The sequence below is a fragment of the Chiloscyllium plagiosum genome, unplaced genomic scaffold (genome assembly GCF_037043375.1).
Source record: "Chiloscyllium plagiosum isolate Xiang-an unplaced genomic scaffold, Cpla_swu_hap1 HiC_scaffold_3, whole genome shotgun sequence".
Lineage (NCBI taxonomy): Eukaryota > Metazoa > Chordata > Chondrichthyes > Orectolobiformes > Hemiscylliidae > Chiloscyllium > Chiloscyllium plagiosum.
Genome location: NW_028270141.1, coordinates 154,762,996 through 154,782,195, shown reverse-complemented (window position 1 = coordinate 154,782,195; position 19,200 = coordinate 154,762,996). Strand labels below are relative to the sequence as shown.

Sequence of the window (19,200 nt, the reverse complement as noted above, 5' to 3'; positions counted from 1 at the left end):
AGGGTGGTGGTTGATGGGAAATGTTCATCCTGGAGTTCAGTTACTAGTAGTGTATAGCAAGGATCTGTTTTGGGGCCACTGCTGTTTGTCATTTTTATAAATAACCTGGATGAGGGTGTACAAGGATGGGTTAGTAAATTTGTGGATGACACTAAAGTCAGTGGAGTTGTGGACAATGCAGAAGGATCTTGCAGGTTACAGAGGGACATAGATAAGCTGCGGAGCTGGGCTGGGAGATGGCAAATGGAGTTTAATGTGATAAAGTGTGAAGTGATTCACTTTGGAAGGACTAACAGGAATACAGAGTACTGGGCTATTGGTAAGATTGTTGGTACTGTAGATGAGCAGAGAGATCTTGGTGTCCATGTGCATTGATCCCTAAAAGTTGCCACCCAGGTTGATAGAGTTGTTAAGAAAGCATATGGTATATTATTGATAGAGGGATTGAGTTTCAGAGCTATGAGATCACGTTGTAGATATACAAAACTCTGGTGCGGTCGCACTTGGAGTATTGCGTACAGTCTGGTTGCCACATTAGCGGAAGGACGTGGAAGCATTGGAAAGGGTTCAGAGAAGATTTACTAGGATTTGCCTGGTATGAAAGGAAAGTCTTATGAGGAAAGGCTGAGGGACTTGAGGCTATTTTTGTTAGAGAGAAGATTAAGAGGTGACTTCATTGAGACAAACAAGATGATCAGAGGATTAAATAAGGTGGACAGTGAGAGCCTTTTTCTTCAGATGGTGATGGCTAGCATGAGACATCATAGCTTTAAACTGACGGGTGATAGATATAGGACAGGTGTAAGAGCTAGGTTCTTTACTCAGAGTAGTAAGGGCCTGGAATGCCCTGCCTACAACAGTAGTGGACTCGTCAACTTTAATGGCATTTAAGTGATCATTGGATAAATGTCTGGATGATAATGGAATAGTGTAGGTTAGATGGGCTTCAGATTGGTTTCACAGATCGGCGCAACATCGAGGGCTGAAGGGCCTGTACTGCGCTGGACTTTTCTATGTTCTAATGAAGGAAGAAGCTGGTTAGCTCAGTTGGCTGGACAGCCAGATTGCACTTTAGAGTGATGCCAAATGTGTGGGTTCAATTTCTGCACTAGCAGAGGTTACAATGAAGAACTCTCCTTTTCAACCTCGCCCCTCACCTGAGGCATGGTGACCCTCAGGTTTAATCTTTCTTTCTAATGCAAGTGTAAGACTGGTGATTTTATTTTACCTTTTACATGTATAGCCTATCAGAAGAAAGTAAGAATATATCATAAACTGTTCCTGAATAGATGAGTGAAAATAAATGTAGATGTACGAGAGATTAGAAAATAAAACATAATGGGAACAAAGAAATAGTAGAGATATTAACCAAATACTTTGTATTAACGTTCAAAGTAAGAAACCTTCATAGTAAGAACCTTTGACAAGGTTCTGCATGATCGACTAATTAGTAAAGTTAGGTTTTATGGGATTCTGGGTGAGCGTGCGAATTGGATATATAATTGACATAATAGCAGGAGACAGAGAGTAATAATGAAGGGTTGCTTTTTGAACTGGAGCCCTCTCACCAGTGGTGTTTCACAGGTTGTGTTCTGGGTTCTCTTTTGTTTGTCATTTATATAAATGATTTGAATGAGAATATGAAAGGTTAGTAAGTTTGAGGGTAACACTAAAATTGGTCATGATTTGGAGATGCCGATGTTGGACTGGGGTGTACAAAGTTAAAAATCGCACAACACCAGGTTATAGTCCAACAGGTTTAATTGGAAGCACACTAGCTTTCCGAGCGATGCTCCTTCATCCTCCACTAACATCTGATGAAGGAGCGTTGCTCCAAAAGCTAGTGTGCTTCCAATTAAACCTGTTGGACTATAACCTGGTGTTGTGTGATTTTTTAACTAAAATTGGTAGTATCATCGATTGGCTGCAGAGCATTCTCAAAGGAGAGGGTGAACAACCAGTTGTCGTGGTGCACATTGGCACCAATGATATAAGTAAAAAACAAGATGAGGTCCTGAAACCAGAATTCAGGGAGCTAGGAGAGAAGTTAAAGAGGAGGATCTCAAAGGTAGTGATCTTGGGATTGCTACCAGTGCCATGTGCTAGCCAGGATAGAAATGACAGAATAGGCAGGATGAACATGTAGCTTGAGGGATGATGTAGGAGGGAGGGGTGCAGATTTGTGGGATACTAGGATTGGTTCTGGGGAAGATGGACCTATTACAAATTGGACGGTCTACACCTGAACCAGATTGGAAATAATGTCCTCGGGGGAGTTTTTGCTACTGTTATTGGGGAGATTTTAAACTAATGTGGCAGGGGGCTGGGAACCAGAAGAGAAGACTATTAGACAGTGACGTGGAAAATGGAGATGGTAAGGATCATGAGATTAGCATTACCAAGGGGAACAGTAGGTAGAGAGCAGATGAACGCAAAAGAACTGGTGTCCTGAAGTGCATATACTTTAATACAAGGAGTATAGTGGGTAAGGCAGATGAACTTAGGGCTTGGATTGGTGCCTGGGAGTATGACGTTATTGTGATCACAGAGACTTGGTTGAAAGAAGAGCATGATTGGCAACTAAATGATCCAGGACAGGGAGGGAAGTAAATGGTGGGTGGTTGGGGGCAGGGGCAGAGTTGCATTGCCTGTCAGGAATGATCTCATGGCTGTTCTAAAGGAGGACTTGAGTAGTGAGGCATTATCGGTGTAGCTGAGAAATAAGAAGGGTGCAATTACATTGGTGGGGCTGTATTACAGGCCTCCCAACAGTGAGCATGAGGTAGAAGAACAAATAGGTAAACAGATTATGGAAAGATATAAAGGCAACAGGGTGGTGGTGATGGGAGATTTTAATTTTCCAAACATTGATTGGGATACACTTAGTGTCAGAGGCCTGGATGGGACAGAATTTGTATGGAGCGTCCAGGAAAGCTGTATGTCAATAGTCTGACAAGGGAAGGGGCCATATTGGACTTGGTGTTGGGGAATGAGCCAGGTCAGGTCAGGTCAGGCAGTGGGGGATTTCTTTGTGAATAGTGACCACAATTCTGTAAGTTTTAGAATACTCATAGACAAAGATGAGAGTGGTCCTAAGGGACAAGTACTAAACTTGGCCAAAGCCAATTATATCAAAATTTGGCAGGAGCTGGGAAATGTGGATTGGACACAGCTTTTTGAAGGGAAGTCCGCATTTGATATGTGGGAGACTTTCAAAGACAGGTTGAAGATAGTGCAGGATAGGCAGATCCCCTTTGAAAACAAGGGATAGAAAAGACAAGATTCATGAACCCATGGATGACAGGAGAAATCGTGCAACTAGCTAAGAGAAAAAGAGAAGCATACATAAGGTCCAGGCAGCTAAGAACATAACGGGCCTTGGAGGAATATCGGGAGAGTAGGACCAATCTTAAACGAGGAATCAAGTGGGCTAAAAGGGGTCATGAAATAACTTTAGCGAGCAGAATTAGGGACAATCCCAAGGCGTTTTAGACATATATAAGAAGCAAGCAGGTAACCAGAGAAAGGATTGGTCCATTAAGGAATAAGGAAGGAAGGTTGTGTGTCGAACCTGAGAAAATGAGCGAGATTCTCAATTATTACTTTGCATCAGTGTTCACTGAGGAATGGGTGGTGATAAATGCTGAGATTAGAGATAGAAGATTGTTCACTCTGGATCACATTGACCAATGGGATCTATCCCAGATTGCTGAGGGAGGTGAGAGAGGAAATAGTTGGGGCCCTGACAGATATCTTTGTAGCATCCTTAAACATAGGTGAGGTGCCAGACGACTGGAGGGTTGCTCATATTGTCCCCCTATACAAGGTGGTAGTAAGGATGTTCCAGGTAACTACAGACCAGTGAGCCTGACGTCAGCGGTGGAAAAGTTGCTGGAGAAAGTACTGAGGGATAAAATCTATTTATATTTGGAAAAGAATAGGCATGTCAGTGATAGGCAACATGGTTTTGTGTGGGGTAGGTCATGCCTTACCAACTTAAGAGAATTATTTGAGGAAGTGACAAAGTTGATAGATGAAAGAAGGGCTGTAGATGTCATATGCATGGACTTTAATAAGGCATTTGATAAGGTTCCCCATGGTAAATTAATGGGGAAGGTGAAGTCACATGGTGTGCAGGGTGTTCTACCTAGGTGGATAATGAACTGGTTGAGTAACAGGAGACAGAGAGTAGTAGTTGAAGGGAGTTTCTAAAAATGGAGAAAAGTGACCAGTGGTGTGCCACAGGGATCAGTGCTAGGACCATGGTTGATGTAATATACATAAATGATCTGGAAGAGGGCATTGTTGGTATGATCAGTAAGTTTGCAAATGACACAAAGATTGGTGGAGTAGCAGAAAGCATAGGGGACTGGCAAAGAATACAGGAGAATATAGGTCAACTGGAGAGTTGGGCGGAGAAGTGGCAGATGGAGTTGAATCCAGGCAAATGTGAGGTCATGCATTTTGGGAAGTCTAATTCTAGAGTGAACTGTACTATAAATGGAAGAGCCTTGAGAAAAGTCAATGAGCAGAGTGATCTGGGAACTCAGGTCTATTGTACCCTGAAGGTGGCTGCACAGGTGGATAGAGTGGTCAAGAAAACATATGATATGCTTGCCTTCATCAACAGGGTATTGAGTGTAAGAGCTGGCAGGTCATGTTAAAATTGTACAAGGCTTTGCTTTCGCCGCGTTTAGAATACTGTATACAGTTCTGGTCTCCACATTACAAAAGGATATTGATGCTTTGGAGAGGGGGCAGAGAAAGTTTATGAGGATGTTGCCTGGTATGGAAGGTGCTAGCTATGAACAGAGGTTGAGTTGCCAGCAGAGGTAGGCACAGTAGATGTATTTAAGGTGTATCTGGACAGATGCATGAGTTGGTGGTGAGCAGAGAGATACAGATGCTTAGGAATTGGGCAATTTGGATTGGCTCAGGCTTGGAGGGCCGAGGGCCTGTTCCTGGGCCATAAATTTTCTTTGTTCTTAGTTCTATTGTTCTTAGTTTGGGGGCAGCACAGTGACTCAGTGGTTAACACTACTGTCTCACAGTGCCAGGATCCCAGTTTTGATTCTAGCCTTGGGCGACTGTCTGTGTGGAGTTTGCACATCCTCACTATGTCTGCGTGGGTTTCCTCCGAGTGCTCCGGTTTCCTCCCACAGTCCAAAGATGTGCAGGTCAGGTGAATTGCCCATAGTGTTAGGTGCATTAGTCAGAGGGAAATGGGTCCGGTGGGTTACTCTCCGGAGGGTTGGTGTAGACTTGTTGGGCCGAAGGGCCTGTTTCCACACTGTAGGGAATCTAATCTAATCTAATCTATAATAGACAGTGAAGAAGGTTTTCTAATGTTACGAAAGGATCTTGAACAAATGGGTCAATGAGCTGGAAAATGGCAGATGGAGTTCAATTTAGGTACAACGATCAAGGGTAGAACATAGAACATCAAACAATACAATGCAGAATAGGCCCTTTGGCCCTCGATGTTTCACTGACGCGTGAACTAATTTAAGCTCATTCCATCATCATTCATGTGCTTATCCAAGGATTGTTTAAATCTCAGTCATGGTGCTGAGTTAACTACATTGACAGGCAGGACATTCCACACCTTTACCACTCTCTAAGTAAAGAACCTGCCTCTGACATCTATTTTAAATCTATTATCCCTCAACTTGTAGTTATGCCCCCTCAAGCTGACATCATCATCCTAGGAAAAAGTCTTTCACTGTCTAATCCTATGATCATCTTGTATGTCTCTATCAAATCCCCTCTTAGCCTTCTTCTTTCTAATGAGAACAGACTCAAGTCTCTCAGTCTTTCCTCATAAGACATTCCCTCCAGACCAGGCAACATCCTGGTAAATCTCCTCTGCACCTTTTCCAATGCTTCCACATCCTTCCTGTAATGGGGCGGCCAGACATATACGCAGTATTCCAAGTGTGGCCGCATTAGCATTTTGTATAGTTGCAGTATGACATTACGGCTCTGGAATTCAATCCCTCTATCAATAAAGCCTAACACACTGTAAGCCTTCTTAACAGCACTATCAACCTGGGTGGCAACCTTCAGGGATCTATGTACATGGACTCCAAGATCCCTCTGCATATTCACCCGACCAAGAATCTTTTCATTTACCCAGTACTCTGCCTTCCTGTTATTCTTCCCAAAGGGAATCACCTCACATTTAGTTGCATTGAACTCCATTTGCCACCTCTCAGCCCAATTCTACAGTTTATCCAAGTCGCCCTGAAACATTCTTCCACTACTCCACTGACTTTAGTAGGCTTATACAATTAATGGTAGGGCCTTGGGCAGTGTTGTAGAACAGAGGAGCCTAGGGGTGCAGGTACACAGTTCTTTAAAATTTACGTCACATTTAGACAGAGATGGTTAAAAAGTCATTTGGCATGCTTGCCTTCATTGCTCAGTAGTTTGAGTAAAGGAGTTGGGCCATTCCCCTTGAGGTTGTACAGGACATTGGTGATGCTTCTTTTGGAATACAGTGTCCAGTTCTGGTCGCTCAGTTGTAGGAAAGATATTATCTAGCTGGAAAGGAATCAGAAGAGATTTACCGGGATGTTGCCAGGTATGAAAGTTTTGAGTTATAAGGGAAGGTTGGATTGGCTGGGATATTTTTCACTGGAACATAGGAGGTTGAGAGGTGACCTGATAGAAGTTTATAAAATAATGAGAGATATACAGAGTTAATGGTAGTTGTCTTTTTCCTAAAATGGGGAATTTGAATACTAGGGTTCACATTTTTAAGGTGAGATGAGATTTTAAAAAGACATGAGGCAATTTTTTATGCAGGGGGTTGTTCGAGTGTTGAATGAATTTCCTGAGGAAGTGGTGATACAGGTACAATTGCAATGTTCAAAAGACATTTGCATTGATACATGAATAGGAAAGGTTTGGAGGAATATGGGCCAGACTAGTTTAATTTGGGATTATGTTCGGTATGGTACGGACTGGTTGGACCAAATGGTTTGTCTCTATGACTCTACGAAACACAAAACAAATTCTAGAAATAAGTATGTGTTAGTAATGCATTCCTAAATCCAGTCTCCTGTATTCCAGAACCCTGCCAACCCTGGCACCCTGCAATCTAATGTCATCATAAATACAGAAAGTATGTGGTGCCAACATCAACAACCCACCTGCCAATCTAAAATAATTAAATAACAACCTACTAATTTTTATAAAAGCCCATTGATCCATAATTTTTCATCACCAGTTGCTTTGGTTGAGTGTTAGTTTGTAAAAAATGTAGCCTTTTGTACTGGCTGAAATGTTGTATCCGCAGGTTGTGCTGGGGAAGATAGTAGCATCTGGATGTTTTTTCATGTCATTCTTTAAAGATTTTTTGTGTACCATTTGTTATAGACCAGAACAGATCCCCTCAAAATATTTTCAGAAGATAGCCCAGACCTGAACTTTTCCTTATTTTAAAGGTAGATGTGATGCTAACGTTCCAGATGTGATGCGACTGGTCAAACTACTCGACATTAAGCAAAACACATTTTATTTAATCACTATGGTTAAAATGCAAACAAAAGGAATTTAGAATAACTTAATTATTGGAAAACTTAATCAAATAATGGATACAATATCTATTGTTAATTAACTGTTCCAATACTGTAAACATCCCCGAAACACACCCCTCGGTGAAAAGATACATTCGGATATAGATTCTTACAAGTAGTTCTCCAATCCAGGAGGAAGAAACATACAAGAGACATTTCAGAGAAAGTAGCAGCTGGGAATCATTTTACTCAATCCTTCAATTCTTCTGGAACCCCAAACAGCTTCTGACTGACAAAGCTGAAAACATCTAGAAAGCCTGTTCTGTGAGAGCTGGCTACTCCAATTCAAACTGCTTCCATTGTTCCAAGATAAAAAAAACCCTAAAAGCCTCCTAATTTGTTTGCTTAGGCTATCTCTAGTAGTCTGTTCATCACCTCTGCCTTTACAACCTCTCATCAAAAATCCCAGGACATAATAACCTTTTCAAAGTGACAGCATTGATGCTTTCCTGAATAATAGTAAAGTCTGATTCTGAGAGCAGGGAGCATTCATAGTTCTCGCAGGGACTGTAGATCTGAGCCTACAGCGTCTCAGAATTCACTACTTATGTGTTCACACCAGGGTTGTATTCAGATTCCACTGTCAATATAGCTGGAACAAACATCACTATCTTAATCACTTTCTGTTTGTATTCTACAAATCAGAATAACAAGTTATATTGTAGCATCTAAAAACTGACATGAGAAATAGGCTATTATTGTAGGTGCACATTTAGAAGGGCAAATGTGTACCTTATTTGTCTTCATCTTTTTGGAGACATTTGGAAGACATTTGGAAGGGTACAAGGGGATAGGTTTGAGGACATGTAGCAAGCTTTTTTTATTTATGCATAATTGACCCCATTCCTGTTGGATAGCCATAAATTGGTCCTTGTATTGACGTGAAAGAGTAGCAGGGACCGAGACGAGTGAACTCATTAGTTTGCATTTCTTTTCCTCATCCCGAGACAAACCTTAAATCTAGTCCAATTGGGAACCAAGTGGGTCAGTACCCCAATCTGAATTCTGGATCCTAGCCTGAGAAGAAATACAATGAGAACCATACCTCTACAGGGTCATCATTGAGTAGACAGTTGGTGCTCACCCCATACCATTAGCCGTAGTGGAGTCAGCCTGCAGTACTCTTTACCTGGGATGTCTTTGGTGACTGTCCTATCATGGGCCAGGCCAGACCCCCTCGAACATTTCAAGGAAGTAGCCCTGACCCTAACTTTGCTAGTTGTTTTAAGCAGGTGGAGAGTGGGTATGATGTAACTGGCTCAACTACCTAGTTTTAAACAAAACAGAATTTATTTGCAAGATTACCAAATGAAACACAAACAGAAGAGAACAGAATACAGAATAACTTAACCTATCAAAAACCCAACTGATTACCCCAACTGAATGATGCTGCTCCAAATACTTGCAATAATCCCCATAAACTCCCCTTGGCACAAAAGGTAAAATCTTACAGGAGGGACGTCAGAGAAAGGGATAATCAGCATGAACCTGCTTCTTTGAGTTCAGGAGCTTCAAACTCTGCTTGTTAAAAACCAAACCAAGTTAGAGACAAAAAACTGCAGATGCTGGAATCTAAAATAGACAGTCAGGAGGCTGGAAGAACACAGCAAGCCAGGCAGCATCAGGAGGTAGAGAAGTCGAATTTCAGGTATAACCCTTTTCAAGACTTGGGGTGGGTGTTAGGGTGCAGATAAAGGGGGTGGTGGGTGGTGGTGAATTGAGGATAGATGAAGACAAATAGAGAGTACAACCTGGTTGGTCAATGGGAGGAACAACTCCAGTTGGTGGCAGGAAGGAGTGGAAGGGAGGGGAAAGGGCTGGGAAAAAAGTTGGGGGATGGGAAGGGAGGTTATTTGAAATTGGAGAACTCATGAATACCCGACTCCCTTCAAAGCGCTTCCTCCTCCCTGCCACCAATCAGATTCATTCCTGCCATTGACCAATCAGCTCGTACCCTCCACCTGTGTTCACCTATCCCCACCTCACCATCCTGCCCCTGCCACCCCCCTTTATCTGCAGCTCCCCCCGCATCCACCCCCAGTCCTGAAAAACAAAACAAAAACCAGAGAAAAGTTGATCTGGGAGAACTAGCCATTCCCTTTCATTGTACAAGTTTTTAAATCTGTTAGCTAAAATCAAATTGGCCCTTAAACACAACCAAGCCAGATCTTTTGGAATCACTGCTTTTAAGACCTCTCTGGAAAGAAAAAAGCCAAGGACAGCATAACCTTGTTAAAGGAACAGCATCATCATAATATCCATAAAGCTGTGTATGCCTGTGTACCCTCTAAGGCCTCCTCCTTCTCCAACTCCTTAGATTTTATTGATTGCACCTCAGGGGTAGTAGCTGTAACTGGTGATTTTTGTTCTGTGGGGTAAAGAAACAAGGAGAACAAAGGGCATGATCATCATCATTTGAGATGTGTCTCTCAGAGATATACACTTTATTTGAACATACCTGGAATGTAGAAAGATGGTCGTGGTTGTTGGAGGTCAGTCACCTCAGTTCCAGGGCATCTCTCCAAGAGTTCCACATGGTAGGTATTTTATAATCAACCTATTCAGAGATATTGGTTCACATCTCTGGAGTAGGTGGGACTTGAAACCAGCCTCCCGAGTTGTTTTTAGATCCTGTGCGCATGAGCTCGTGGAGGTATTCACTGACATCTTCAACCATTCCCCCCCTACAAGCCGAAGTCCCCACCTGCTTCAATAATCCCAGTTCCAAAGAAAGTGCCTTAATGACTAACGCCAGCAGCTCTGACCTCCATCATCATGAAATGCTTTGAGAGGCTGGTCATTGCCCACATCAACTCTAGCCTCCCAGCCTGCCTCAATCCCTGCAATTCACCTATCAAAGAAACTGGTCCACAGCAGACACCATTTCCCTAGCCCTGTGGTCATTGTTGGAGCATCTGGACAACAAGGACACCTATGTCAGACTCCTGGCCATCGACTACAGCTCCACCTTCAATACATTATCCCTTCCAGACTGATCTCAAAACTCTGAGACTTGGGTTTCAGCTCAGCCCTCTGCAATTGGATCCTTTGCAGTTTGTGGGTCAGAAAGCTATCAGTGAAGACAGACAACTGCACCTTCTCCACAATAACATTCAACACTGGAGCCTCTCAAGGATGCGTTCTCAACCCTCTACTCTACTCCCTGTATACCCATGACTGTGCAGCCAAATTTTGTACGAGCACAATCGATGAGTTTGTAGACAACACCACCATGGTAGGACGGATATCAAACAACGATGTGTCAGAATATAGGAAGGAGATAGAGAACTTGGTGCCGTGGCGTAATAACAATCTCTCTCTCAATGTTGGCAAAACAAAAGAACTGATCATTGACTTCAGAAAGAAAGGAGAACACACCCCTATCTATATCAATGGAGCTGAGGTTGAGAGGGTTGAGAGCATCAAGTTCTGCGGAGTGGCAATAATCAACAACCTGTCCTGGATCCATGTAGATGCGACAGTCAAGAAGGCCTAACTTTGCCTCCTCTTCCTAAGGTGGCTCAGGAAATTTGACGGGTCCATAAGGACCCTCATCAACTTTTACAGATGCACCAGAGAAAGCATACTGTCCAGGTACATAATGACCTGAGAGAGCAACTGCTCTGTCCAGGACTTTAAGAAACTACAGAAGGTGGTATGCATAGCCCAGACATCACAGAAGCCAACCTCCCATTTGTAGACTCTATTTACACTTATCGTTGCAATGGAAAGGCTGCCAAAATCATCAAAACCCCCTCCCACCCGGTAATGCTCTCCTACAACCTCTTCCATCAGGCTGAAGATACAGAAACTTGAACCTACACACCAATACATAGCTTCTTCTCTGCTGTTATTAGACTGATGAATGGACTTTTCTAACTTCAAATAATGTTGATCTTGTTAGTGTTGTTTCACGTACATCCTGTGTGGTGTAACCTGTGTGCCTTACTCTGTCCAAGGTTTTTTCACCCTATGATCTGTCTGTACTGCTTGCAAACAAAGCTTTTCACTGTACTTACATACACGTGACAATAAATCAAATCAAATCAAATCCTGACTCAGAGGTTGGAATACTATCACTGTAACACAAGCGCCCTATTCCCCAGTCCAATCATCTTCAGCTGCTTCATCACTGACCTCCCATCCATCAGAAGTGGGGATGTTCACCAATAATTGCACAACATCCAGCACTATTCACAAATCCTCAGATACTGAAGCAGTCTATGTCAGGTGTAGTATCCAAGCTTGGGCTGAAGAGGCAAGCAACATTTATGCCACTCAAATACCAGGCAATTAGTATCCCCAGTAAAAGACAATCTAACCACCACCCCCGACATTAAATCCCTGATTAACCCATCAACCATAAACTCAATTAGACTTGCCATAGAAGTGGCTACAGGAGCAGATCAGAGGCTAGGAATACTGTAGGAACCAGCTCACCTCTTGACTCCCCAAAAGCCTGTTCACAAGGCACAAATCAGGAGTGTGATGGATGCCCGTGTAGGTGCAGGCCCCAAAACTCAGAAGAAACATGACACCATCCAGGACAAAGCAGCCTCCTACATCCACCAACATCCAGTCACTCCATCACCAATGTTCAGTAATAACAGTGTGTACCATTTGCAAAATGCATTGCTGAAATTTGCCAAAGATCCTTATAAAACCAGAGCCACTACTGTCCAGAAGGACAAGGGCAATAGATAGATAGGAGAACCAGCACCAGCAGATTCCCCTCCAAACCACTCACCGCCTTGACGTGGTAACATATTACCATTCCTTCACTCTTTGCTAGACCAAAATGCATTGCGGGTCTTCCTACAGTACATGGACTGCAGCGGTTCAGGAAGGCAGCTCGCCATGACCTCTCAAGGGAAACTATGGAAAGGCAATAAATGTTGGGCCAGCCAGCGATGCTTAAAAAGACACAGTAGAAGTTGGTAACCATGGTTTAAACATTAGTCCCTTCTGCATTGAGACACACACATCGCTCAGAGAATTCTTTTTAACCTCCAAAGTCAAGAGTCATCAATGCTCCCTCCTTGCTGCCTTGCCCAGCCTCCAACACTGGCCACATTAACACTGTTATAGATGATAGCCAGGAGCCATTGGAATGCCATCAACCAATATGCAACTCTCTTGGTTCGCTGTCAGCCTCAGTAATTTTTTTTTGTTCAGGGGATATGGGCAATGCTGGCTATGGAACAGCAACAAAGTACCAAGTCAGGACTGTGACTGTTTTGGAAGGGAACCTACAGGTGGACCACCTGCTGCCATAGATCTTCTAGGTGTTAGTAGTTGATGTTTTAGAAGGTTCTGTCAGAGTAGCTTTGTTGTCTTTGTCTGGTATAAGTTGTAGATGATACACACTGCTGCCAATGGTTGTGAAGAGAAAGCATGTTGAAAGATGTGTTGGATTGTCAATCAAGCAGGCTGCTTTCTCCTGGATGGTGTCAAGTTTCTTGAGTGTTGTTAAAGCTGCACTCATCCAGGCAAGTGGGAAGCATTTGATTACTCCTGACTTGTGGATGGTGGACAAGTTTTGGAGAAACAGGGTGAGTTGTATAGTGCAGATCTCCTGCATGTGACTTGCTCTTGTAGCCACTGTATTTATATGATGCGTTTTGTCATTCCTGGCATCACACACTGCATATCAAATCCCACTGTTCCCACAGCCATCACAAAAGTCAGAATTCACACGACACCAGGTTACAGTCCAACAGGTTAATTTGAAATCACAAGCTTACAGAGCGCTACTCCTTCATCACCTGACCTCATCAGATAATTCCTCAAAAATGGGGATTAAAGGTGTCACTTTGATTGCATGTTGAGACAGTAAGCTGCACGTGATCAGGAAGGAGAGATCACATCCAGAGTGAGACACAGTCTGAGTGAGTTTATAATTTCAGGGAATGTGGAGCCAGGATGAGAAGTTGGTACAAAGGGGACAATGTGCTTTCTGCTTATTCTTTTGGCCCATAGTCTGTCAGGTTTAATTTTTATTGGGATAGTGAAGCCCAGGATTGGAACCAAGACAAAAGACTTACATCATCAGTAACCTGTAAGTTCATTGGTTGGCGATAGATACTACTTTTACTATCTATTATTGATTACTTTATGATTGAAGGTAAATAAGTGAAGTATTTATAGTTGTAACTAAAGTTTTGGGGTAAAGCCCACTAGGGAACAGGCAACTCTGGATTTAGTGATGTGTAATGAGGCAGACTTGATTAGGGAGCTTAAAGCATTGGCCATAATATAATGGAATTCACGCTGCAGTTTGAGAGGGAGAAACTGAAATCAGATGTAACAATACACAATTGAATAAAGGTATCTACAAAGAAATGAGGAACTGGCCAGAGTTAATTGGAAAGGAAGACAGCGGAGCATCAATGGCAGGAGTTTCTGGGAGTAACTTGGGAGGCACAACAGAACATCATTCCAAGGAAGAAAAAACACACTGTGGGGAGGATGAGGCAACCATGCTGATTAGGGAAGTTAGGGACAGCAATAAAGCAAAATAGAAGGCAGACAATCTGGTGAAAATATATGGGAAGCCAAAGGATTGGGGAGCTTTCAAAAACCAACAAAGGATATCTGAAAAAGCAACAAGGAGGGAAAAGATGGAATATGAGGGTAAGCTAGCTAGTTATATTTTAAAAATGCAAGGAGTTTTGAGATATATGAAAGATAAGAGAGAGGAAGGAGTTGGACCATTAGAAAATGAAACAGAACTAGAATTCAGATTATTGTCACATATAATCAAGAACAGGGATATATGATTACCATGAAAGTGTCCAAAGTTGCCATTTCCAGCACTATCTTACAAAGAAACCTGGGGACAAAATCTTACATATGAATTAGAAAAAAAAGTTCAACATTACAGTTTTTGTGAAGAAGCAAGTCTACACTGGGATTCACCTCGAAGCTGGGAATCTGCACTGGGCTTCCTCGAGGCTGGGAATCTGCATTTGGCTTCCTCAAGGCCGGGAATCTGCACTGGGCTTCCTTGAGTCCAGGTATCCATGCTGGGCATCGTTGAGTCTGGGTATCCACACTGGGGCTTCCTTAAGGCCGGGTATCCGCACTGGGATTCCTTGTGTCTGGGTATCCGCTCTGGGCTTCCTCGACTCCAGGTATCCACTCTGGGCTTCCTCAAGTACTATCAGAAAGATATTGTGATACTTGAAAGGGTTCAGAAAAGATTTACAAGGATGTTGCCAGTGTTAGAGGATTTGACCTATAGGGAGAGGTTGTATAGGCTAGGGCTGTTAGCCATGGAGTGTTGGAGGCTGAGGGGTGACCTTATAGAGGTTGATAAAATCTTGAGGGGCTTGGATAGGATAAATAGACAAAGTATTTTCCCTGGAGTTGGGGAGTCCAGAACTAGAGGGCATAGGTTTAGGATGAGAGGGGAAAGATATAACGAGACCTAAGGGGCAGCTTTTTCACTCAGAGGGTGATACGTGAATGGAATGAGCTGCCAGAGGAAGTGGTGGAGACTGGTGCAATTGCAACATTTAAGAGGCATTTGGATGGGTATATGAATAGGAAGGGTTTGGAGGGATATGGGCCAGGTGCTGGCAGGTGAGACTAGATTGGGTTGGGATATCTGGTCGGCATCGATGAGTTGGACCAAAGGGTCTGTTTCTGGGCTGTACATATCTTTGACTCTATGACTCTAAAAAGAAGGAAGCATATGTCAGGCATAGACAGAATAGATTGAGTGAACCCTTAGAAGAGTATAAAGGCAGTATGTGTATACTTAAGAGGGAAATCAGGAGGGCAAAAAGAGAACATGAGATAGCTTTGGCAAATAGGTTTAAGGAGAATCCAAATGGTTTTTACAAATACGTGAAGGTCAAAAGGGTAACGAGGGAGAGAAGAGGGCCCCTCAAAGATCAGCAAGGAAGCCTATGTGTGGAGTAGCAGGAGATGGGGGAGATACTAAATGAGTATTTTGCATCAGTGTTTACTATAGAGAAGGTCATGGAAGATACAGAATGTAGGGAAATAAATGGTGACATCTTGGCAAATGTCTGTATTACAGAGGAAGAGGTGCTGGATGTCATGTAATGCATAATAGTGGATTAATCCCCAGGACCTGATCAGGTGTACCCTAGAACTCTGTGGGAAGCTAGGGGAGTGATTGTTGGACCTCTTACTGAGATATTTGTATCATCAATAGTCACAGGTGAGGTGCAGGAAAACTGGAGGTTGGCTAACGTGGTGCCACTTTTAAGAAAGGTGGTGAGGACAAGCTAGGAAACTGTAGACCAGTGAGCCTGACATCGGTGGTGGGCAAGTTGTTGGAGGGAATCCTGAGGGACAGGATGTACATGTATTTGGAAAGGCAGGACTGATTAGGGATAGTCAACATGGTTTTGTGCATGGGAAATCATGCCTCATGAATTTAATTGTGTTTTCTGAAGGAGTAACAAAGTGGATTGATTAGGGCAGAGCGGTAGACATGATCTATATGGACTTCAGTAAGGTCTCCTGTATGTCTGAGGAGAAAGTGAGGACTGCAGGTGCTGAAGATCAGAGTCGAGAGTGTGGTTCTGGAAAAGCACAGCTGGTCAGGCAGCATCCGAGGGGCAGGAGAATCGATGTTTCGGGCATAAGCCTGATTTCTGATGAGTATGACTGAAATTGTACTTGCCTCATTTCAGGAATAACATAATACTTTTCTTTTTGACAAGAATTTCCTGTAATTCTCAGGTACCTTGTTTACTCACAGGAGTGATTGTACTTGGTCCCAAGGCTGTAGTAGCTGTCTCAACTTGCTCTGTTATGCTTTCAATCAGTGATCCTTGCTCTGTACTGATCTTGTGTACCCTGCTACTCTGAAACTTGCAGCAGTCTGCATGAACGTGTCCCACCTTGTTATATTCAAAACACTTATACCTTCAAACATTACTTCCACACGCAACACCTTCCTTTCTACACAGAGCAGTAGACTCTGGAACATTCTAAACCCTGGCTCCTTGCCTTCCTTTAACCTTTCACCTTCTAATCCATATTGGGTTTATGAGAGTGCCAGAAATAGATTTGTATTTGTGGACCAGTCATCTCAATTGCCTGTCTTGCTGTTGCAATCTTCTGGTTTTCCACATTAATTTGTACCCTTGAAAGGAGTACATTTTCAAATTCTTTGTGGGCGGCACGGTGGCATAGTGGCACAGTGGTTAGCACTGCTGCCTCACAGTGCCAGAGACCCAGGTTCAATTCCTGCCTCAGGCGACTGACTGTGTGGAGTTTGCACATTTTCCCAGTGTCTGCGTGGGTTTCCTCCGGGTGCTCCGGTTTCCTTCCACAGTCCAAAGATGTGCAGGTCAGGTGAATTGACCATGCTAAATTGCCCGGAGTGTTAGGGGCAGGGGTAAATGTAGGGGAATGGGTCTGGGTGGGTTGCGCTTTGGCGGGTCGGTGTGGACTTGTTGGGCCAAAGGGCCTGTTTCCACACTGTAAGTAATTTAATGTGATAATAATAATTTCCGTAAAGGTCTTATGTGAAGTCTTTACCTTTTAATGCCTGCATTCAATGGTCAAAAGTTACCTTGCTTTACCCTCTCAAATTCTAAATAAGTCCAACTTGGCAGCTTCAGTATATTCCAAAATGTATGCCTGCAATCTTCAAGGAACAACATCTGCACCAAAATAGCCTTTTTACCATTTCATAATCTCCAAGCCTCCTCAGAACAAAAGGCATAAATCTCATAAGCTCTACCAATCAACATGTTTTGAATGAGCAATGTCAAATTTTCTTTTGTTTACTTCCTTTGCGAAGTATGCTTGAAAAAGTGCCTCTGCAACCATTTCACCAAATTTTGGGAGGACTTGCACAAATTCAAACAGCCCCTCATGGGTCTCAGATTTGATTCAGATCTTTCATCATACAGCCTGATTCCTTGTAAAAGATCACTTTATGAAAGCTTTTATGTGACCAGATTAACAATCCTGTAATTTAGATAAATGCTTCAAAGTTCTCATTTCCCCGGAGCCATTACAGAATTTAAATTCAGTTCATGAAAGCAAGCTGAAATGAAATATCCATTGTCAGCAACGATAGCCACATAATTACAGCTTAATCCTTAAAATCCATTTGTTTCTTTCAGAGTTATTAGGGAAGAAGGTCTGCTGTTCTGACCTGATTTGGTCTATTTGTGATCTCGCACCAGGAGCAATGCAATGGCCCACAAGACCACCCTGTTATATTCAAGAAGACAGTTGCTAATACCCCCTGAAGAATAGCTTTGGATTGTCAATAAATTGGCCTTGATATTCTGTAGTTCTGATGCCTTTTAACTGTGGTTGAACTCTTGAATTCAGGATGAAAGACTTCTTTGTTCTCTTGTTTCCTTTTTAATCTTTTTGCAGTATTTAGAGTTTGAGAGATTCTTTACTTGTAATGCAGAGGAAATAAAAGATAGTGATTGATTGTGATCACCACATCATGTTAATGCTTGAACTCAGACTAGTATACACAAGAGTGTTCAGTCCTATTAGTCCACTTCAGTGGAGTTGCAACTGGCTTTTTAATCTCTATCCTGCGTATTCTTCAAAGGGAAAATACAAAATGTGTCTCCAGTTTAGGACACAATCTGCAGGGAGCAGCTCACCTTTGAGCAGGGCATCATCAGCCCCTTCTTTTCTTATTAGATCTATCTGAACTTTCCCTGATAATTTACACATGTGGCCCATTTCTTGACTTCACACTGGACCTTGCCAGACAGGGAATTTAAATCCTCAGGTTATCCTGTAGCAGACCTCCTTTTAAAAGCAGCACATTTTGAAATTTAAGTTTAAAAAGTGTCAATAAATACTTTGGTGTTTTGACCCATCATCATGACATTATTTATATTTACTCATGTACCTGTAAATACCATGCTTTCTAACCTGTTTCCTTCACAGGTAAAAATGCATATCAGAACAGTAAGTGACTTTGAATGGTTGAAACAAAGTCGATTTTATTTCAATGATGACACACAAGAAATAAAAGTGGGGATCACTGATGTGGAATTTATCTATCAGAATGAATTTCTGGGCTGCACCGATCGACTTGTAATCACACCTTTGACAGACAGGTAATCTTTGGACTTTTTGGAAACATTTCCTGTCATGATTAACTTTAGATGTTAGAGCAATTCATTGACTTGATTTTCCTCTTGTAACTTAGCCCAGTGCCTTAGACCCCAGATTTTAACCCATCTAATTTTAGCTGCCTGCCCAATACCACTGACCTGACCATAAACTTGAATTGTGTTGTTTCTCAAAAGGAGAAAGTGAGGTCTGCAGATGCTGGAGATCAGAGCTGGAAATGTGTTGCTGGAAAAGCGCAGCAGGTCAGGCAGCATCCAGGGAACAGGAGAATCGACGTTTCGGGCATAAGCCCTGAAGAAGGGCTTTTGCCCGAAACGTCGATTCTCCTGTTCCCTGAATGCTGCCTGACCTGCTGCGCTTTTCCAACAACACATTTCCAGCTTGTTTCTCAAAACCCAGTTCTGAGCCACTTGCATGCAGGCCTTTGCAATAGTGCAATGTTTGCTGAAAGCCGACCGTTCTCCAGTCCACCATTGTATCTTGTCAGTTCTATCAAATATGAATTTGCAGCCTAATGTCT

At 42.7% G+C, this 19,200-nt stretch overlaps 1 protein-coding gene across 1 annotated transcript in view; it reads left to right on the top strand.

Annotated features, from left to right (window-relative positions):
• Positions 1-19,200, top strand: part of LOC122540182 (dynein axonemal heavy chain 8-like) — a 1,370,012-nt gene that overhangs the window by 757,782 nt on the left and 593,030 nt on the right. The window contains exon 43 of the mRNA XM_087976825.1: positions 18,492-18,664. Coding sequence (XP_087832951.1) covers positions 18,492-18,664 — 173 coding nt within the window. The remainder of the gene's footprint in view (positions 1-18,491; positions 18,665-19,200) is intronic.